General features: G+C 47.3%; 1 protein-coding gene across 1 annotated transcript in view; it reads left to right on the forward strand.

The window, feature by feature from the left end:
- Nucleotides 1-256, forward strand: part of ADRA2A (adrenoceptor alpha 2A) — a 1,398-nt gene extending 1,142 nt beyond the window's left edge. Inside the window, exon 2 of the mRNA XM_007941606.2 lies at nt 3-256. Within this exon, the coding sequence (XP_007939797.1) occupies nt 3-256 (254 nt within the window). The remainder of the gene's footprint in view (nt 1-2) is intronic.
- The last annotated feature ends 19,317 nt before the right edge of the window (nt 257-19,573 follow it).

Here is a 19,573-nt window from a genome sequence, read left to right on the forward strand (position 1 = left end):
GAACCGCGAGAAGCGCTTCACGTTCGTGCTGGCCGTGGTCATCGGCGTGTTCGTGGTGTGCTGGTTCCCCTTCTTCTTCACCTACACGCTCACGGCCGTCGGCTGCTCTGTGCCTCGCACGCTCTTCAAGTTCTTCTTCTGGTTCGGGTACTGCAACAGCTCGCTAAACCCGGTCATCTACACCATCTTCAACCATGACTTCCGCCGCGCCTTCAAGAAGATTCTCTGCCGGGGGGACCGAAAGCGGATCGTGTGAGCGCGCCGCGGGCACCCGGTGCGCAGACTCGGGCCGCTGGCAGGAAGCGGACTTCCAGGGGTGCATCCGCGCAGCCGGGACATCTGGACCCGGATCCTGCGTTTGCTGCCCTGGGAGTTCCTGGGCGGCTTCCGGTGGGCACCTGCCGGGGAAAGGGACTGGCAGGGAGGGGTCACCACGCCCCTCAGTTGTTCGGGCCGCTCCTGACCCCGAGCGTCTCGGGCAGCCCCTAATCAGTATTGGTTCCTCAAGGCATTTCACTCCCTTTCTGCAATCCAGCTTTCAAGACTCCTCAGAGCCTCACTGAACTCAGCGGGCGTTTGTTCGCAAGGGGTTAATGGGTGGGGGTTGCCCAAACTTGGCTAATTGCCCCTCCTCCTATTTTTTAACAAAAGCTCAGGGCAGCCCTGCCCGCCCCTCCCACCCCCACTGTAAATATGCACTATTTTTGATAGTACACGGGGCAGGGCCCGCGTCCCCAGTGCGGGTTGGCCTTGGTTTGGAGGTTGGAATCCCGGCTGTCGGAGATGCCCTCGGGGCAGACATGTGTCTAGTCAGATGGGGGCTTTTTTCTAATGTTATTACAGTCCCCCTGTCCTCTGCCGACAGTTGGTGACTGTCCCTTGGAGCTGGACCTGCTTTGAGATTTCCTGACCCGGGGCAGGGGGCAGTTTCTGTCCATTTTTTTCCTGTGCCTAACAGCATAATTGCCTTTTGCTATGTAAATATTACAATGATGGATCAAGGCAGAAGTAAATGAACCTGTCCGCCTAGCATGGGCCCTGTGTATAAAGCCATTCTCTGATGTACCGCTCGCGCCAATAACTCACTTTAAAGCGGCTCCTTCGGTGCCCTCGCCCTCCCTTGGGGCCATTGCTTGAAGAATATGTATATTTCTATCTTGTATGTATGTACGCCCCTCCCTCCCGGAACGCGCTGACTGCGGGGAAACCTTTGAGCTGCTGGTTTTAGACAGAGGAGTGGAAATTATGTGGAAGAAGCAAACCTGATGTAATTTGCCCAAGGTAAACAGTTGGAAAAGATAAATGGGCCTGCCACACTGTACAGTTCCTGCCTCAAGAGCTCTTAGGTATCAAAAATGTTGTGTCGCCCCCCCCCCCCTGCTTTCTAGTTGGAATCATGTCATTGACGAACTCCCAAAGTCAGGGTGGGAGGGTGCAGACTTTGTGTTTACATCTGCGTTTCTACATGTTTTAGACAGAGTCTTTAAGGCCTGTGCTCTTATTTCACTAAAGAAAAACTAATGTCAGCACATGTTGCTATTGGCAGTGGATTTTTTTTTTAAATAAAAAAGTTTACAGATCAAATGTGAAATAAATATGAATCAAATGGCTCTGTCTGTTATCTGAGTTTTCCAACACTTTGAGACTCTGGGAGCATCTGATTTTATGTATGTATTTTTTAAATTAAAAAAAAAATGCATGTACCTTATAAAATTCTCAACCTTTAACTGAGTAACAACAAGGCTGTCTTGACAAGGTGTTTCTTATGTGCTAGGCCCTGTGGTGAGCTTGTTACAGACACTGTCTCTAATCTTCCTAAGGACTCTTTGAGGTAAGTATAGGCAGTCCCCCAGTTAGGAACAAGATCCATTCCTAAGTGTCTTTTAAGTCACTTTGTAGGTGAGTAGGAACAGGTGCATATGGTTCTAATTTAGCCTTATTTTAGTGCAAGGAAAAGCTTTGAAGCCCTTTCCATAGTTTAAAAGCTGCATGTGAAGTGAGTGAAGGTGATTGTGATGAAATATGTTGTGCATTGGGGTTGGTTCAGTTGTTTCAAAATCAAAACCAAGCCTGCTGCCTACAAGTCAGTTTCAACTGGTAGCATCCCTATTGGAGCTCTGGTAGCATAGTGCCTAAGGCACTTGACTGCTAACCAGGAGGCTGGCGGTTCAAACCCACCAGCCACTTCGTGGAAGGAAGATTGGGCAATCTACTTCTGTAGTGATATTGCCTCAGAAATCCAAGGAGGGGTCGCTATGAGTTGGGTCCGACTTGACGGCACATAACAACTGCAGGGTAGAACTGTCCTGTAGGGTTTCCAAGGCTGTAAATCATTATGGCAGCAGACTGCCTCATCTCTCTCCTGTGGACTGGCTGGTGGGTTTGAACTGCTGACCTTTTGGTTAGCTGAATGCTTTCACCACTGCACCACTAGAGCTCCTAATCATTTCAAAATGAGGGCAAATTTATATAACATTGAAGGGCAAGTATGAGTTGTCTGAAAGCGTGACATTCTTAACTCAGGGACTTGGTGTAATATTCTTATCCTGTTTTACAGGTGAGGAACCTGAGTCTCAGGATTTGCTCAAGGTTAACGGCAAGTCAGTAGGGGGAGTACATTTGTATCCAGCTTTGCCTGGTTCCAGGCTCTGTACTGTTGGCTGGAGAGCTTTGTCCTTTCAGAGTGACCAGCATTAACATGTGACAGAAAGCTCCCAGCAGAGACCTATATGCAAAGGATGCTGTCCACCCAAAGTATGGCATCTATCCCAAGTGTGTGTGTATACACAAAGTGTGTACATACCCCAAAGTGTGTCTGGACCTTAAAGTATGTATGTACCTCCAAGTATGTGGTACCCCAAAGTATGGTATATGCACCAAGTGTGAAATATACTCCAAAAAGTGTCATATACCTTAAGATGTGATACATACCGCAAAGTGGGGTATGTGCACAGAGTGTTTTATGTTTTACTGGTGACTTGAATTGCTTGCACTAAAGGTCTGAATCTTTCTTGTTGAATTTCTACAATATCAAGGTCCACTCCACTGTATTGGAGGGCTTAAGTGCTTGGCTGCTAACCAAAAGGTTACTGCAGCCACTCCGTGGGACAACAGTGTGGCAGTTTGCTTCTGTAAAGATCTCATTCTTGGAAACTATATGGGGCAATTCTACTCTGTCCTATAGGATTGCTATGAGCCTGAATGACGTGATGGTAGTGGGTTTTATTGGTTTAAGGCCTTCTCCCCATCCCAACAATGGTTGTTGGAATGGTTCTTAGAGATCCATGTTGGAATGGTTCTTAGAGATCCAGGAATCCAGTGGTTCATCTGATAGATGGGGAGGCCACCTGGACCTAGACCCCAGGGCTGCAGACCCATGCTGCCTCCTTCAATCAGAAAGCAGCTCATGGTGTGCACAGTGGTTCTAGGTGGACGGTCAGACCCAGCAATGATAAGAGATACTTGTGGAGGAGCTGGGTTTGAGGGGCAAACACAAGCCCAAGGCTGTGGTTCTGGAGAAGGCCAGACTTTGTAAACCCAGCCACCCACGTGTGCTGATCGGCTCTGGGCACCCCTGGAGGCAGGTTCTCGGCTCTCCTCGAGGGGCTCTGCATGCTTGGGGGCAGGCCTGCAGCACCTCGTTGTCTTCAGGAACTTTCTTGGAGGAGGGGGATGGTATGTGTATGCAGAGGCAGGAAGGCAGAGAGCCCTGAGAAGTGATCTGGGCACCAAGGGGCCTGGGAGGGACAGGATTATGGTTCTGAGGAGTTAGTTTAGAACCAAGAAAAAGTTCTGCTATTGCAGGGGTCATCTGAGCCTGGAGACAGGAGGTGGGCAGGCAGTAGACTCCAGCGGCCCTCGCTTGGGCTGTCCTAATAGTGTCATAGCCCATGCACCAAGCCTGGCGGCTGGTCTGGTTGTGTGCCCTGCTTCTCACCCCTACCCCAACCTCTTCTTTCCCTCCCCACCCCTGGACACACATTGCCTCAAAGGCAAACAGTGCCAGACAATAGGCCAGCCTGGCAGGCCCCCAGGAGCCAGGCTGTGTGTCCCAGACACCAGGCAGATACAAACACTGCTCACTATTGACTGTTCTGCTCTCTACCTTGTCCTCTCCCTGAGACAACCACTTCCTGAGGAAAGGGGAAGTGGAGGTGATTCTATCACACACGACTGTCCATCACTGCCCCCACCCTCACACAGCAGCAGAGAAGCCTCAGAGATGGATGGGGCCCAGGCTTGGATGCTAGTCTCTGAGTCCCCAGGCAGGGCCACTGTCGTTGACTGTAGAGGGCTCTAGCAGAAGCCTGCAAAGGTCTAGGGCTGGTGAGGGGGTTTGAGGGGAAATGGCTAGCATGGGAACCTTAGCCTTAGAGGCAGTGTCTGTCACCCACAGCTCCTGTCCATATGCTCCGATCCTGAACTGGGCCGAAAGGGTCTGATCTAATGGATGAATCGCCTGTTTTATGTAACTTTGGTTCAGGTGTCAAAAGTCATTGGCTTTCAGGTCTGCAGTATGTTTTGCCGGGCCAACTCCTGCAAAGTGAGTTGAAGTTGTGGGTCAGGGTAGTGCCTTCATTCAAGCCTGGGCCAAACATGACCTTCCCCTCCCCAAAGCCTTGTTCCATTTCTTCTGTGGCTGTGGTAAATGGCTGGAGGGCAAATGGTAGAAAAAGTGGATTAGACATTTGCCTCCCTCATCAGTCTCACTAACTAGTGCTGTCCAGTAGATTCGGACTCCTGATGGCCCCATGTGTGTCCAAGCAGAACCGAGCTTTCCAAGGGTTTCGACGACCCATTTTTTGGAAGCAGATCACTGGGCCTTTCTTCCAACATGCCTCTGGGTGGACTTGAACCGCCAACCTTTTGGTTAGCAGGTGAGTGTGCTAATCATTTGCAGCACTCAGGGACTCCTCCTTTGCCTTTCTATAAATCTGTAATTGAATCTGAGTCGTAGAGCTAGGAGCATCATCAGACACCTTTACCACCCACATTGCACTGAGGAAGGGGCTGAGGCCCAGAAAAGCTAGCTGGTTATGTGGCATCCCGGCATTCCTTCTGTCTACTCCTGCCCTTGACTCTCAGCTGATGTCATATCTGTCCAACATGAATTCTGTTTTGCTCTAGGCGTGGTAGTGGGTTGCTGATAAACTCCAGAGGGCCCTCTGTGCCTGCCTTGCGCTGGGCTCTGAGGCAGCTCTGTTCCTGCGCGTGCTGCTCAGACCTGGCTCAGCAGAGCTTAGGGCCTGCCTCTGCCCGCTGGGGGCATTAGGCCCACGCAGGGAGGTAAGACAGGCCTTTGGGTGCATAGCCATACAACAGCAGCAGGAGGCAGAGGTGCCAGGTGCTCACCGAGGGTAACGGGCCTTTGAACTGCAGGTGTGCAGTCATTGGGGAAGTGGTTGTTGTAGCTGGGTGCTCAGGGAGTAAGATGTGGGAGTCGGCGAGTGTAGACTTTGCTGAATGAGGGCTGGGGAACGAAGGCAGCTTTCTGTGATCCTGGCTGCTGAGCCCTAGATCTGAGCAGTGGCACCCAGGCCATGGTCAGACCTTGGCTTTCATTTCTCCAGCCTGATCCCTGGGGATGGCATGGCGAGCCTCTGTTTCTATTTAGGGACACTGATCAGGAAAGCTGGAAGAGTCTTGGTGATGCAATGGTTAAGCACTCAGCTGTGAACCAAAAGGTTGGTGGTTCAAACCCACCCAGCAGCTCTGAGGGAGAAAAGCCTCGCAATCTGCTCCCATAAAGATTACAGCCTAGACAAGTCTATGGGGGCACTTCTAGCCTCTCATGTGGGATCACCATGAATTGAAATCTACCCAATGGCACATAATAACAGCAACAGCAATGGTAATAAAGAAGCCTACCTCCTTGACTCTACTAGGGGAGCAGGATCAAGGTACCCAGCCTCCTGCCTTTGCCAGAGCCATGGCCCACTGTCACCATCTTCTGCCCTGGACCCTGCTACTCACCCCACCCCCAGTGGCCCGAGAGTCTGGGGTGCAGGAAAGGGGCCCCTTCCCCAGTAGAAGGTGTACCTGTGGAGGAAGCTATATGAAGTCACTGAGAGCAATTACAAACTCTAGGGTTTGTTTTGAAAATAACATTGATTTTTTGATTTCTTAGATTATCAGAAATCCTGGGATTTAGAGTTAAATACCAGAAAGGCAGCAGAGCCTGTTGAGAACCTGGCCTGGGCTCAGGCATCCGAGAAGGCTGCCTGGAGAAATGGGCACCTGGACTGAAAGCTGAGGAATGGCACAGGAAATGGGGTGGGGGGCAGGATCATATGTTCCAGGAGCTCGATGGACTCCACTTGGGTAGGTGGTATGAGAGGCCAGAAGGACAGTGAAAGGCCAGAGAGGGGGACAGAGCCAGACTGCAGACACAGGTGAGGGATTTTTTACCTTGCGGCCAATGGGGAGCCAGGGAAGGGTTTTAAGGACATGATCAGATTCTTTTGTTTGGAATAATGATTGGCTGCTGGGTGGAGCGCTGATGGAGTTGGGATGGTGGCCTGACTAGGGTGCTAAAATGACCACCAGGGAACCTTGGAATCCTTCCCTCTCCCAGGATCCCCCAGTGGCAGTGTCAACCTTTAATGCAGACCTAGACGTTGGGGTTTTGAGGCTGCTCCCGCTTGGAAAATACTGTGCACCACGGCCCCTGCTTCTGGTGAATTGCCAGCATTAGAGAGTGGCTTCTAGCTTCAGGCTTCCAGTTCATGGTTATATGCAGATATGACCTTGGAGAGGTAACTAGTTGGTCTTGGTGGTATGGAGACCTAACTGGCTATGAGACTTGATGTGATCTGCTTCCCATTCCTGAACCTCAGCTGCTTTGTCTGAACAAAGGCTGGGGAGAATAGGAGGGTACCACTGAGGGCAAGCACACGGCATGGGCTGCCCAAAGGCTAGTTGGCAATGCAAGCGTGAGGGAGAGCTGCAAACTCTTAATACCCTCTTGGATTCTGCTTGGGATCAAAAGATCTGATAATCCCTAAATATGGGAATTGCCTTCCTGACTCATGTCTCAGGGTTTTCCAGGTCCCTGAAGGAGAGAAACCCTCTGTTTCCAGACTTCTGGGAACCTGTGACCTGACCCCGCCTATCTACTTTGCCTCCCACAAGGTGCTCTCAGTAGCCAGGCCATGGCTCTTGATAAGGCTTTTTCCTACATTTCTGAAGACTTCCTTTTTTGCTTGAAACCTAATCCTTTCCCATTCAACACTTGCTTGTTTGGGATGGAGCTCGCTCTCTCAGAAGTTCCCAGAGAGGGTAGCCAGGTCTTGGGGGGAATGGGTGGGATTCCTGAGAAGGTCACTTCAAAGCCAGGACTTTGGAGATAGAAAGATCTGAGTTAAAATTCTGGTTCCATCACATAGCTTTGGTTTCAACATTAAACAGGTGACTGAGCCTCAGAACCAACCTCCCTCCCCCCACCTCCGTAACTTGAAGATCATGGTCCCTGATGTAGATGCTCATCTGTCAGTTTTTTGTATTTTGGTGGTGCCTGTTGCTGTGATGCTGGAAACTGTGCCACTGGTATTTCAAATGTCAGCAGGGCCACCCATGGTGGATGGGTTGCAGCAGAGCTTGCAGTCTAAGACCAGGAAGAAGGACCTGGCAACCTACCTGTGAAAAAACTGACCACTGAGCAATTTATGAATACCAGTGGGACACTGCCTGATACAGTGGTGGAAGATGAGCACCTCGGATTGGAAAACACTTGAAGTATGACTGGGGAAGAGCTGCCTCCTCAAAGTACAGTCAACCCTAATGAAGCTTTCAGGACCTTCATTTGCTAATGTGGCATGACCGAGAGTGAGAAGAAGCAGCTACAAACATCCATTAATAATCAGAACATACAATGTTAAGAAGTACAAATCTAAGAAAACTGGAAGTTGTGAGAAATGAAATGGAATAAAGATTGATATCCGAGGCATTCATAGCAACTCCCATTAGGTTTCCAAGGCTGTGAATCTCTACAGAAGTAGTTTGCCTCATCTTTGTCCTTAGGAGGAGCTGATGGGCTTGAACTGCCAGCCCTCTGGTTAGCAGCCAAATGCCTTACTTACTATGCCACCAAAGTGCCTTATCTGAGGTGTTAGTGACTTGAAATAGACTGGTATTGGCCATTTTGAATTGGACAATTATATGGTCTATTATGCCAGAATGACAAATTGAAGAGGAAAGGTGTCACATGTTCATTGTCAACAAGGACAGTTCAAGATCTATCCTGAAGTACCATGCTGGTGATTGGATAATATCCATGTGGCTATAAGGAAGACCAGTTAGTATGACTATTACTCAAATATATGCATCAACAAATAATGTCAAAGATGAAAAAATTGGAGGTTTTTTTTTTAACCAACATCTGCTGTCTGAAATTGATCAAATGTGCAATCAAGTTGCATCAATAATTACAGGTGATGGGAATGTGAAAGTTGGAAACAAAAATAAGGAAAAATAATGTTGAAAAATAGGGCCTTGATGATAGGAATGATTCTGGAGATTACATGACAGAATTTTGCAAGACTTATTCATTGCATGTACTTCTTTTCAGCAACACAAACAGTGCCTATACTCATGGACCTTACCAGATAGAATACATGGGAATCAAATGGACTACATCTGTGGAAAGAGGTGATCTCAATATCACAAATCACAACAGGTCCAGGGGCTGACTATGGTGTAGACCATCTATTGCTCATATGCAAGTTCAAGGTGAAGTTGAAAAAAATTAAAACAAGTCCATGAGAGCTGAAGTATGACTTTGAGTATATATTCCACCTGAATTTAAAGACCACGTCTAGATTTGATGCATTGAACACTAATGACCAAAGACCAGATGAGTTGTGGGATGACCTCAAAGACATCAAACATGAAGAAAGTATAAAGTCATTAAAAAGACAGGAAAGAAAGGAAAGACTGAAATAGATGTCAGAAGAGTTTGAAACTTCTCTTGAAAGTAGAGTACCTAAGGTGAATGGAAGAAATGAGGAAATAAAGAGCTGAACAGAAGATTTCAAAGGTCAGCTTGAGAAGACAAAGTGAGGTATTATAATGAAATGTGCGAAGACCTGGAATTAGAAAACCAAAAAGGAAGAACACATTTGGCATTTCTCAAGCTGAAAGAACTGAAGAAAAAACTCAAGCCTCAAGTTGCAATATTGAAGGATTCTATGGGCAAGATATTGAATGATGAAAGAAGCAATGTAAGAAGATGAAAGGACTACACAGAGTCACTGCACCACACCAAAACTGGCCGATGTTTAACCATTTCAAGAGGTAGAATAGGATCAAGAACGAATTGGACTGAAGGAAGAAGTCCCTGCTAGACTGAAGGCATTAGCAAAAAACATGGCTTCCAGAATTGATGGAATACCAACTGATGTGTTTCAACAAACGGATGTTATGAATTGAATTGTGTCCCCCTAAAATACGTGTCAACGTGGCCAGGCCATGGTTCTGAGTATTATGTAATGATCCTCTATTTTATGAACTGATGGAAGCATCCTGTGTGTTGTAAATCATCACCTCTATGATGTTAATGAGGCAGAATTAGAGACAGTTATGTTAATATGGCAAGATGCAATTTATAGTATTACATTGTATGTATCAAAATCTTTTGACATATGAAAGGATTAAACAAGGAGCAGGAGTCAGAAGGACCAATTACCACCAAGAAGGAAGAGTCAAGAATGTGTCCTTTGAACTTGGGGTCCCTGCACTGAGAATATCCTAGATGCAGGGGAAGACTGATAACAAGGACCCCAGAGCCAACAGAGACAAAAAAACCTTCTTCTGGAACTGGCCCTGAATTAGGACTTCTAGCCTCCTAAACTGTGAGAAAATGAATTTGTTAATGCCACCTACTTGTGGTATTTTTGTTATAGCAACGCTAGATAACTAAGAAAAGATTCAGTGTTGGAAGCACTCACCCATCTATGCCAGGAAATTTGGAAGACAGCTACCTTTCTAACCAACTGGAAGAGATCCACATTTGAGCACATTCCAATGAAAGGAGATCTAACAAAATGTGGAAATTATTGAACAATATCATTAATATCACTTGGAAGTATAATTTTGCTGAAAATAATTTTAAAAATGTTTGCAGCAGTACACTGACAGGGAAACGCCAAAAATGCAAGCTGGATTCAGAAGCGGATGTGGAATGAAAGATATTGCTGATATCAGATGGATCTTGGTTGAAAGCAGAGACAATCAGAAAGATGTTTACCTGTGTTTTATTGACTATGCAAAGGCATTCAACTGTATGGATCATAACAAATTATGGATAACATTGGGAAGACTGGGGATTCCAAAACCCTTAATTGTCCTCATGCAGAACCAGTATATAGACCAAGAAGCAGTTGTTTGAACAGAACAAGGGGATACTGCATGGTTTAAAATCAGGAAGGGTGTGTGTTAGGGTTGTGTCCTTTCACCATACTTATTACATCTGTATGCTGAGCACGTAATCCGAGAATCTGGAATATACAAAGAGGAACACAGCATCAAGATTGGAGGAAGACTCATTAACAACTTGTTGTAGGCAGATGACATAACCGTACTTGCTGCAACTGAAGATGACTTGAAGCATTTGCAGATGAAGATCAAAGACTATAGCCCTCAGTGTGGATTACACTTCAATATAAAGAAAATTCAAATCCTCACAACTAGACCAGTAAGCAACAGCATGATAAATGGAGAAAAGATTGAAGTTGCCAAGGATTTCATTTTACTTGGATCTACAGTCAATATCCTCAGTCAATACACATGGAAGAGCAGTCAAAAAATCAAATGATGTGTTGCATTGGGCAAATCTGCCGCAAAAGACCTTTTAAAGTGTCGTAAAGCAAAGACGTCACTTTGAGAGCTAAGGTGCACCTGGTGTTTTCAATGATCTCACATGCATGTGAAAGCTGGACAATCAGTAGGGAAACTGAAGAAGAATTAATGTGTATGAATTACGGTGTTGGCAAAGAATATTGAATATACCATGAACTTCTCAAAGAATGAACAAATATATCTTGGAAGAAGTATAGCCAGAATACTCATTAGAAACATTCTTACATACTTTGGATATGTTGTCAGGAGAGACCAGTTCCTGAACGAAGACATCATGCTTCATCAAGTCGAGGGTCAGCAAAAAAGAGGAAAACCTTCAACGAGATGGATTAGCACAGTGGCTGCAGTAGTGAGCTCAAACACAACAGTGATGCTGAGGACAGTGCAGAACCGGGCAGTGTTTTGTTCTGTTGTGCATGAGATTGCTTGGAGTTGGAACTGACTCACCAGCACCCAACAAGAGCAACCGAAATAACCAGTGTTGTGGTGAGGACTAAATCAGGCAACCTATTGGCCCTGTTGAGGTCAGTACTTAGTACACAATACCATCTCAATAAAGCTATCTTTTTCCTTTCCAGTTTGGGAGCTGGGAGACCTTTGTGTGTGTGTGTGTGTTTAAATTGTGTTTTGGATAAAAGTTTACAGAGCAAATTGGTTTTCCATTCAATAATCCACACATACTCTGTTGCTGGGAGACTTTTGTGTTCATGACATTGCTCTGGGCTGAGCTGGGTTCAGCTGGCTAGTTTGGATGGGGCCAACATCATGCCCTTAAAGCTAGTACTCAAAGTGATTGATCACTGGGATTTGACTTCTTAGGTTCTTGACTTTCTCTCTTTCCAGCCTGATGAAAGACCGTGTGCTGTTCAATGCTGCAAGAGGATGGGACTAGATGAATGCCAGTACCTATACTGGGAAAGGGCCTTGTTCACAGTCCCATGACAACCATGATGGTCTCTAGTAAAACTAACCCTGAAACAGAGGTCTTCTCACAACAGGTTAGGGCTCCTCGCTGCTGTGTGGCAATCCAGGCTGGCTTGACTGTCTCTTGAACATAGCACTCTCACTTCTGCCTGAATAACTTTGCTCACAATGTTCTCCTAGATGTGGAATGCCACACACACACCTTTCCTCTGCTACAAAAAAAAAAAAAAAAAAAAAAACCCCCCGCCCCTCAAACAAAACCCAACTCATAGCGACCCCTCCTTGGGTTTCCAAGACAGTATCACTATGGATGTAGATTGCCCAACCTTCCTTCCGAGGAGTGGCTGGTGGTTTTGAACTGCCAGCCCTCGTCAAATGCCTTAGGCACTAGACCACCAGAGCTCCTGCTACCTAGCAAAATTATACCCAGACTTTAAAGCCAAGGGTGTAAAGAGCCTGGTAGTTGGTCTTGGTTATAACAGGGATTAAACGTTGGATCTATTTACAGAGTTTACAGAGCAAATTGGTTTTCCAACAAATTAGTTTCCTATTTGCTTGTAGTCTTGAGACTGTTACCCAATCTTTCTGAGCCTCAGCTTCCTCTTAGAACTTGATGCTCAGTTTGCATTTGTTTATATTGACTGGCCCTTTTCTATCTTATGTCTTTGCACATGCAGTCTCCTATGCCTGGGGTGCTATTATGTCCTTTACCCCTGGCAAGGTCCAGCTACCATGTCTCTTAACGCTCCCAAGCTTTGGGAAGTTTATTGTCATGTACAGATCTCTGAGACCTACACTGTGTTTCTTGGGTCCTGTGTTCTCCTGGCACTTCTTAACACGTGTCCCTCGTTTTTATTGGGGAATAGGCCACCCTTACACTGCAGGTACAAAGATTCTTCATGGAGTATGTCTGGCACATAGGAGAACCTTGGAGAATGGGATGGGCAGGGGACAAGCCCATGAGTAACCCTTCTTGGCAGCTTCCTGAGCCCCACTGGGCACTTACTGGAAGGCCATGGAGGGATCCTCTGAGAGAACACCTTTGTGTGGGAACCTGAGGCTACAGAGGGATGGATGTGTGTATGTGTTGGTAGGTATACCTATCTATACAGATACACACACACACACACACACATGTACTTTTCGCATATAACATACCCATACAAATACTGCACCCACATGTGCATTGTTTTCATAGGGAACTAGCACACAGGGAGGTTGCACATGTTGCAAAAAAAAGTATAATGTGTCATTATTTGTGCAAAAATATGGTATAGTATATACATACCTGCACACACACACACATTTTATGTACATATATAACCCATCTATGTCATTTTATATGTATCATTGAGACAAGTGCTTGGGTTGTAGGAAGGGTCTCAGTTTTACATCCAGAGAGATGGGCTTAGAACACTGTTCTGGAAGTTTGCCAGTACTCAGAACAGAGGATTTGGGAGGCAGGTGTTTCTGTCTCAGTTCTTAGGTCATAGGCAAAAGGTGGTGTTAGCCCATAAAGTCTGGCCCTGACTCAGGAGGGACAAGCAGCCAGGGCTCAGAATTAATCGGCTCACATGGTTCTGTGTTCCACAGTAAAATTCCTGGTAATCCTTTGTGTGCAGCAACAGACATTAGCCTATCTTTTGCTCTCCAGGTGACTCAACTCCCTGCCCCCCATGCCATCCTCCATGGAACCTGCTAAAGGAGAGCCTCAAAGTCAAGGTCACTCTGGGGATGCATTAAGAGCCTTGTCTTCTGGGTTCTCTGTTTTGTGGCCTGGATCAGGCTGGGCCTGGGGCTTGGATCAGGCAGGGCCTGGGGCTCCTTGTCATCAATCTTGCTCATCTTCAGGCAGCTTTGCTGTACTCACTGTTCGGTGTTAGTCCGAAGCCACCCACTGCAACTCACTTGCTTCACATTATTGTATCTTACTCTTAACTGTCATGGTACCCAACATGGTTACTTGCTCTTTCAGTTTTAAAATTGCTTTTGGATTTGGCACATGCTGTTGTCTTCTGGGCCTTGGTTTCTCTCAATGATGGTGATGATAATGATGATGATGTTAATGGTGATACTGGCCCAATGATGGTGATGCCTCATCTCTGTTTCAAAAACACCATAGAGGATGTCTTGGGCATACCACTGCTGGTTTGTCCCTGTCTCTGGGGCCCTACTATCAGAAAGGTAGGGGTGAGTCCTCCTCAGCTGGTCTCAGCTTTGTAGATAGGGCCTGCACAGTTTCCATGGGTGCAGAGAGGACTATGGGAGCAAAATGTAAGGAGGCAGTAGACATGTTGCCCGCTTTGTTTGGTTCTACCTTTGAGTTCTTCATGGGGCTGGACACTTTGCTCTCTCTCTTTTTGAATATCCCCAGCTTTTCTGGAGCACTTACAGAAATATCCCTGAACTGGGGTGGAGGGAAGAGAAGTTGTGGTGGTGGGGAGGGGAATTCTTAAAGGTCACATAACTTTGAAGTCAGTGTAATTATTCTGCTCCTTTATTTGTGGGCCACTTGGCCCTGTACTACCATCAACTCTGATTCAAACTATGTTGATAATACCTTCAACAATCCATAGAACTTGTCTTGGGTCTCAGTCGGTTAGACATCCTTAGCCCAATGTTTTCCCATGAAAACTAACAGATCGAGTATTTAGGGTTGGTTGGTACAACTGCTTGAACTAGTTTGGGAGGAGTTTTTAGTCATCTATCAATTCCTGGGACCTTTTGAGGATACCTACACTGTTGAGTAGGTATCCTCAAAAGGTCCCAGGAATTGATAGATGACTAAAAACTCCTCCCAAACTAGTTTGAGGATTCCTACACTGTTGAGTAGGAGCTCTGGTAGCATAGTGCCTAAGGCACTTGACTGCTAACCAGAAGGCTGGCGGTTCAAACCCACCAGCCACTCCTCGGAAGGAAGGTTGGGCAATCCTACTTCCATAGTGATACTGCCTCGGAAACCCAAGGAGGGGTCGCTATGAGTCGGGGCTGATTCGACGGCAAATAACAACAACAACAACACTGTTGAGTAGGAGGTGGAAGACTCCTGGTCATCTGGGCTCCCAGTCCGAGGGCCCAGTTCACATTTTGTGTGTTTCAAAGAGGGTAGAAACTCACATTCTCATAACTCCTTCATGTCTGGGCATATAGCACAACACAGTCATCATCACCAAAGGCAACTGAGTTTATGGCTCAAATCCTGACTGTTCCTGAACAGGAGCTGTTGCCACCCAGTGATTTATTTCACAGCTAAGCCTTCCAGAAAATGGATTTAGAAGTTGTTGAAACGTGCATGTGTTGTTGTGTGTTGGATTTTGGGGACATTTTTCTTTGATCTAGTTGGCAAAATGAAACCAGATGAGCTGAGAGTGTGCGTCATTTGGGCTGCCAACTTTCTGCATTTACTTTCTGATTCTTCACATTGCTATGAAAGTCCAGTTTTCAAAAACAATGCAACAATGATTGGGCATGAGCCTCTACAAATGCCACTAATTTCTGTAAATTGGCTGTGTGAACGTGGGTCCAGTGAAAAATGAAGGAGGATTGTGGTCAAGATTATGAACCCTAGGGTCTGTAGACCTAAGCTCTTTACAAGCTGTATGATTTGAGGAAGAAAGGAATGTCTGGGACCACATTTCCTCCATCTTTCTAAGTCTAGCTGGGGTGTCACCAGTTCCCCAAATTCCTCCATCTTGTTTTGCCACTCAAGAACTTTCCAGGCTGCTTAATTATACCATGTGACAGGATGTATTCTGTATCTCTCTCTTACTATATTATTATTATTATTTGTGTGTGTGTTTGGGGGGGGGTGTGTGGGAAGGTCTATGTAAGTCTTATCTCACTCCCTAATTAGCCTGAAACTGTTGGGCAGGCCAATACAGTGCCTGACCCTTCTATGTGCCAACCTGACACCCAGCACAGTGCCCTGGATATAGAGGGCATTTGGTTTGTCTTCTTGCCCCATAGGCCTTTGCTGTCATAAGAGTAGGGTGGCCAGGGAGGTGTGAGGGAGGGTCTGAGGACAGATGTTGAGTGTGGGAGGGGAAGTGTGGGGGAGTGGACAGGAGAGAGGGGAAGTGGCCAGGGAGGGAAGGAGGCTAAACCTCTGCTCCATTGTCCAAGGTGTGCTTATGTCCTCGTTGGCTGTACTGAGCCCTCAGTAGAGTGAACCTGGATTTATGGCTTGAGGTGGAGCTGGAAATTTGGAAGCAGAGTGATGACAACTACCTAAACAAGGTGAATTGGCATGTGGGTCTGGGGCCCTCCTCCTGGACCTGCCTTTCCCCTGGCCAGCCCTTTAGGTCTGTGACCTGGCCCGTGGGGTGTGAATGGCATGGAGGGGCTATGGCCAAAGAGCTGTGGGGAGAGGGCTCAACCTTGCCCTTCCTGGACAGAGTGTGGACAGCATCTGGTGTGGGTCCCTGATCCTCCTCTGTCTATGTGCTTATCCAAGGACCTCATGAATGTAAGGATCTTGAAGAACCCAGCTCTGTTCCAAAAGCAATTGCCTGTATTCTTACCACCTTCATCTGAGCCTGCCAACTGTTTCCTTCCTAGGTCCCAGCTTATTGGCACCATGCTTGTTTGACAGGGGAAGAAATTTACAGCTCATGAGAAGAGTGAGACACCACCCCCCCAAACCTGGGGGCTCTCTTGGAACCCAGTCTTGCCTAAGGGCACATGCATGTGTGCATATGTGCACACACTCATACACACACACAGAGAGAGAGAGAGAGAGAGAGAGATTGAAGTCCAGAGAGTTGAGGCGCCAGGACTCCTACTCCTAGCTTCCAGGAATGAACAGCCTCCTTCGAGGAGAAAAAACCAACATACAACAGCTTCCCTTTGGTTACCTAGTATGTGGGCTTATATAGGCTGCTGGGCCTGGCCCCTTGAGCCAAGCTCCTGGAGGCCATGAAAATATGTCACCATCCTCCCGCTTGGGAGCTTTGGTAGCGTAGTGCCTAAAGCACTTGACTGCTAACCAGAAGGCTGGCGGTTCAAACCCACCAGCCACTCCTCAGAAGGAAGATGGGGCAATCTATTTCTGTAGTGATACTGCCTCGGAAACCCAAGGAGGGGTCGCTACGAGTCGGATCCAACTCGACGGCACATAACAACAACAACAACATCCTCCCACTTAGTATCTCAGTGAGTTGAACATATCATCTTTTCTTTCCCTGCCTTGACTTCCTCATCTGCAAAATGGGTACCCTACCACTGATCCCACAGGTAAGTCAAATGAGGCTGCAGGTGAGTCAGTGCTTTGCAAACCGTAATGCTCCATGCTGTGGTGATAATGGACGTGGCAGACAACAGTGCACAAGAATCCCCCACTGAAGTGCTGTGGGTCTGCAGAGGGATGGGGAGGGGATATGAAAGGCTTCTGGGGGGACAGACAGTTTGGCCCCCATAAGAGTCTTGCATCTTTGTTTTCTTTTCTACCAGATCACAAGAAACCAGGGTCTCAGTGGGGCTTTTGGGGTAGTGAGTATAGGTGACTGATAGGCAGTGGGACCAGGACCCTGGTGGCCTCAGATTTGTCCAGTTGCTTGTTACTGGCCTCAGAGCTGGTTCCAGACTGCAGCAGAACTAACAGGGGTCCTTGGACCTTCCAGCTGGATGTTTTTATGGAGGTAGAGTTTGGGGACTTAGGAAGAGAACCAGTCCTCTGGCATTGTCTCAGTCTTGGCTGCCCCTAAAAATACACCGTGATGTGGCTAATGAGAGAGAACAGCAGGCCTGGCTCAGCATGACCTAATATAGCCTGGCATCCAAGCCTGAAGCAGAATGTCAATGGGGCCTGGCAATTGAAAACACAAGATGTCTCTCCAATGGGATGGCGGGGAGCCTGCCGCCATCTCTACAGTGGGCATGCCATGGGAGTCTGAGCGTGTCCCTAGGGGAACACTCCTGGATTTGCCAGTGTGTGTGTGTCATTGGGGCCCAGCTGGGAGTACCCCTCTCGCAGCCTCTTGCCCACTTTTTGGCTAGTGGGTTAGCATTAGGTTGATCAGTGTGACTGGCTGTTACAGGGAGGAGCTGTGGGCTCAGCAGGACTAGCCTGCTCCCCTCCCGCCTAGCCTGGCTTTGACCCTACATGGCATCTCTGGGAGACTCTGTCCAGACCCTCCCACCTCAAATAGCAGATTGATGCCAACCTCCAGTGTGGAAATACCATGAGGGAAAACCAAAGGCTTCTTCTTCTTCTTCTTCTTCTTCCTCTTTCTCCTTTGTAGACGTGGGTCTCAAGGGTCAGCCAAGAAGCTGAGGGACTTTGATGCTGGTATGGGTGACTTATGACTTGAGTCTGTGGAAAAGAAGGGAGCAGAACATGGAGGCAACAAGAAAGGTTGGCAGTGGGGATGGTGCCCCAGTGACCACCGCATACAATGGCCAACTCATTCCTGTCGGCCCTGGACCATCCTAGTTTGGGCACTGAGAGCTCTGCACCCTAGGAAACCACTCAGTCCTGTGCAAACCTGGATGGTTGGTCACTGTATCACCTCAACACCCCTAAAATCTGGGATGGAAGCCCTGTGCTCTCTGGACCCGTATCCCAGGTGACTTACCCAAAGTCACATGGCTGCTAGCTGGCACACCTAGGACTTGAGTCTGGAGGCTCTGGCTCCAAGTCCAGGTCTCTTTGTGCCCAGCCTGCATGTCTCAAGTTGCGCCTGGAGGCAGGACACCTGGGCCTTTCCACTGATCTTGGCCAGGATCTTTCCCTAGAATGGAAGTGTTGTTGCAATAGCAGAAAGAGGGAGGAGGCAGTGAATAGATCACCCTCGGGGCATCAAAGAGTAGGAGCCTACGCCCCAGCCTGGCTCAGCGCTGTGGGGCCCCAAAAGATGAAGAACTCAGTCCCTGCACTTAAGAATTTGACACTCTAGTTTGCAGGCTTGCCACATAGGAGCCAGTCTATGCCACATACATGCACCAGGGAACAATCAAGAAAGGGTGTAGCTTATTAAGATCACATTACTCTCACTTCCCCTAAAGGGTTTATTTGTTGAACAAATATTTATTGAATATCTGTTCTTAAGCATGTTGTTCCCTCTGTTTGGAAAACACTCTTACTCTCTTTCCTCTTTTTCTCCCTCGCCTCTGCATCCCAATTCCACCCATTCTTCAACTCTCAGCTCAATATGCAATATTTACTGAACACTTGGTATGATGCAGGTGCCATTTTAAGCACTTTGCACAGTGTAACTCATTTAATGCCTATGAAAACCTGACAAAACTATTATTTCCATTTTAAAGATGAGCTAACTGCATGGTTAATTGACTTGTCCAAAGTGACCTTCCTTAGAAGGAGGGCTTTTCTGATGCCCAGGCTGCCTGCTGTTGTGGCCTCTGTTATTGCCTGTTGGAGCACTTATCATAGAGCCCTGCAACACTCACTCTCCTTGTCTGTTTCCTCCATAGGATTGACTTCTGGCCGGATACGGACCCTCGTCACTGAGGCCCTGTTGTTTTTAGTTGTCTTCAAGTCAATTCCAGTGGTGACCCCACGTGTGCAGAATAGAACTGCTCCATAGGGTTTTCAAGGCTGTGACCTTTGAGAAGCAGGTCCCAGGCCTGTATCCTGAGCCACCTCTGTGTGGGTTCAGACTGCCAACTTTCAGATAGCCTCAAGCGCTCCATCATTTGTGCCACCTAGGGACTCACCCCGCTGCATCCCCAGTTTCTAGTGAGTATCTGGCACCTGGAAGGAACTCTGTAAATAGCTGTTGAATGAATAAATGCATGAATTAATGGATGAATGAATGATTCAATCCCAATGACCAAAGGA

The sequence above is a fragment of the Orycteropus afer genome, unplaced genomic scaffold (assembly GCF_000298275.1).
Source record: "Orycteropus afer afer isolate SDZICR_OR568_19922 unplaced genomic scaffold, OryAfe1.0 scaffold00082, whole genome shotgun sequence".
NCBI lineage: Eukaryota > Metazoa > Chordata > Mammalia > Tubulidentata > Orycteropodidae > Orycteropus > Orycteropus afer.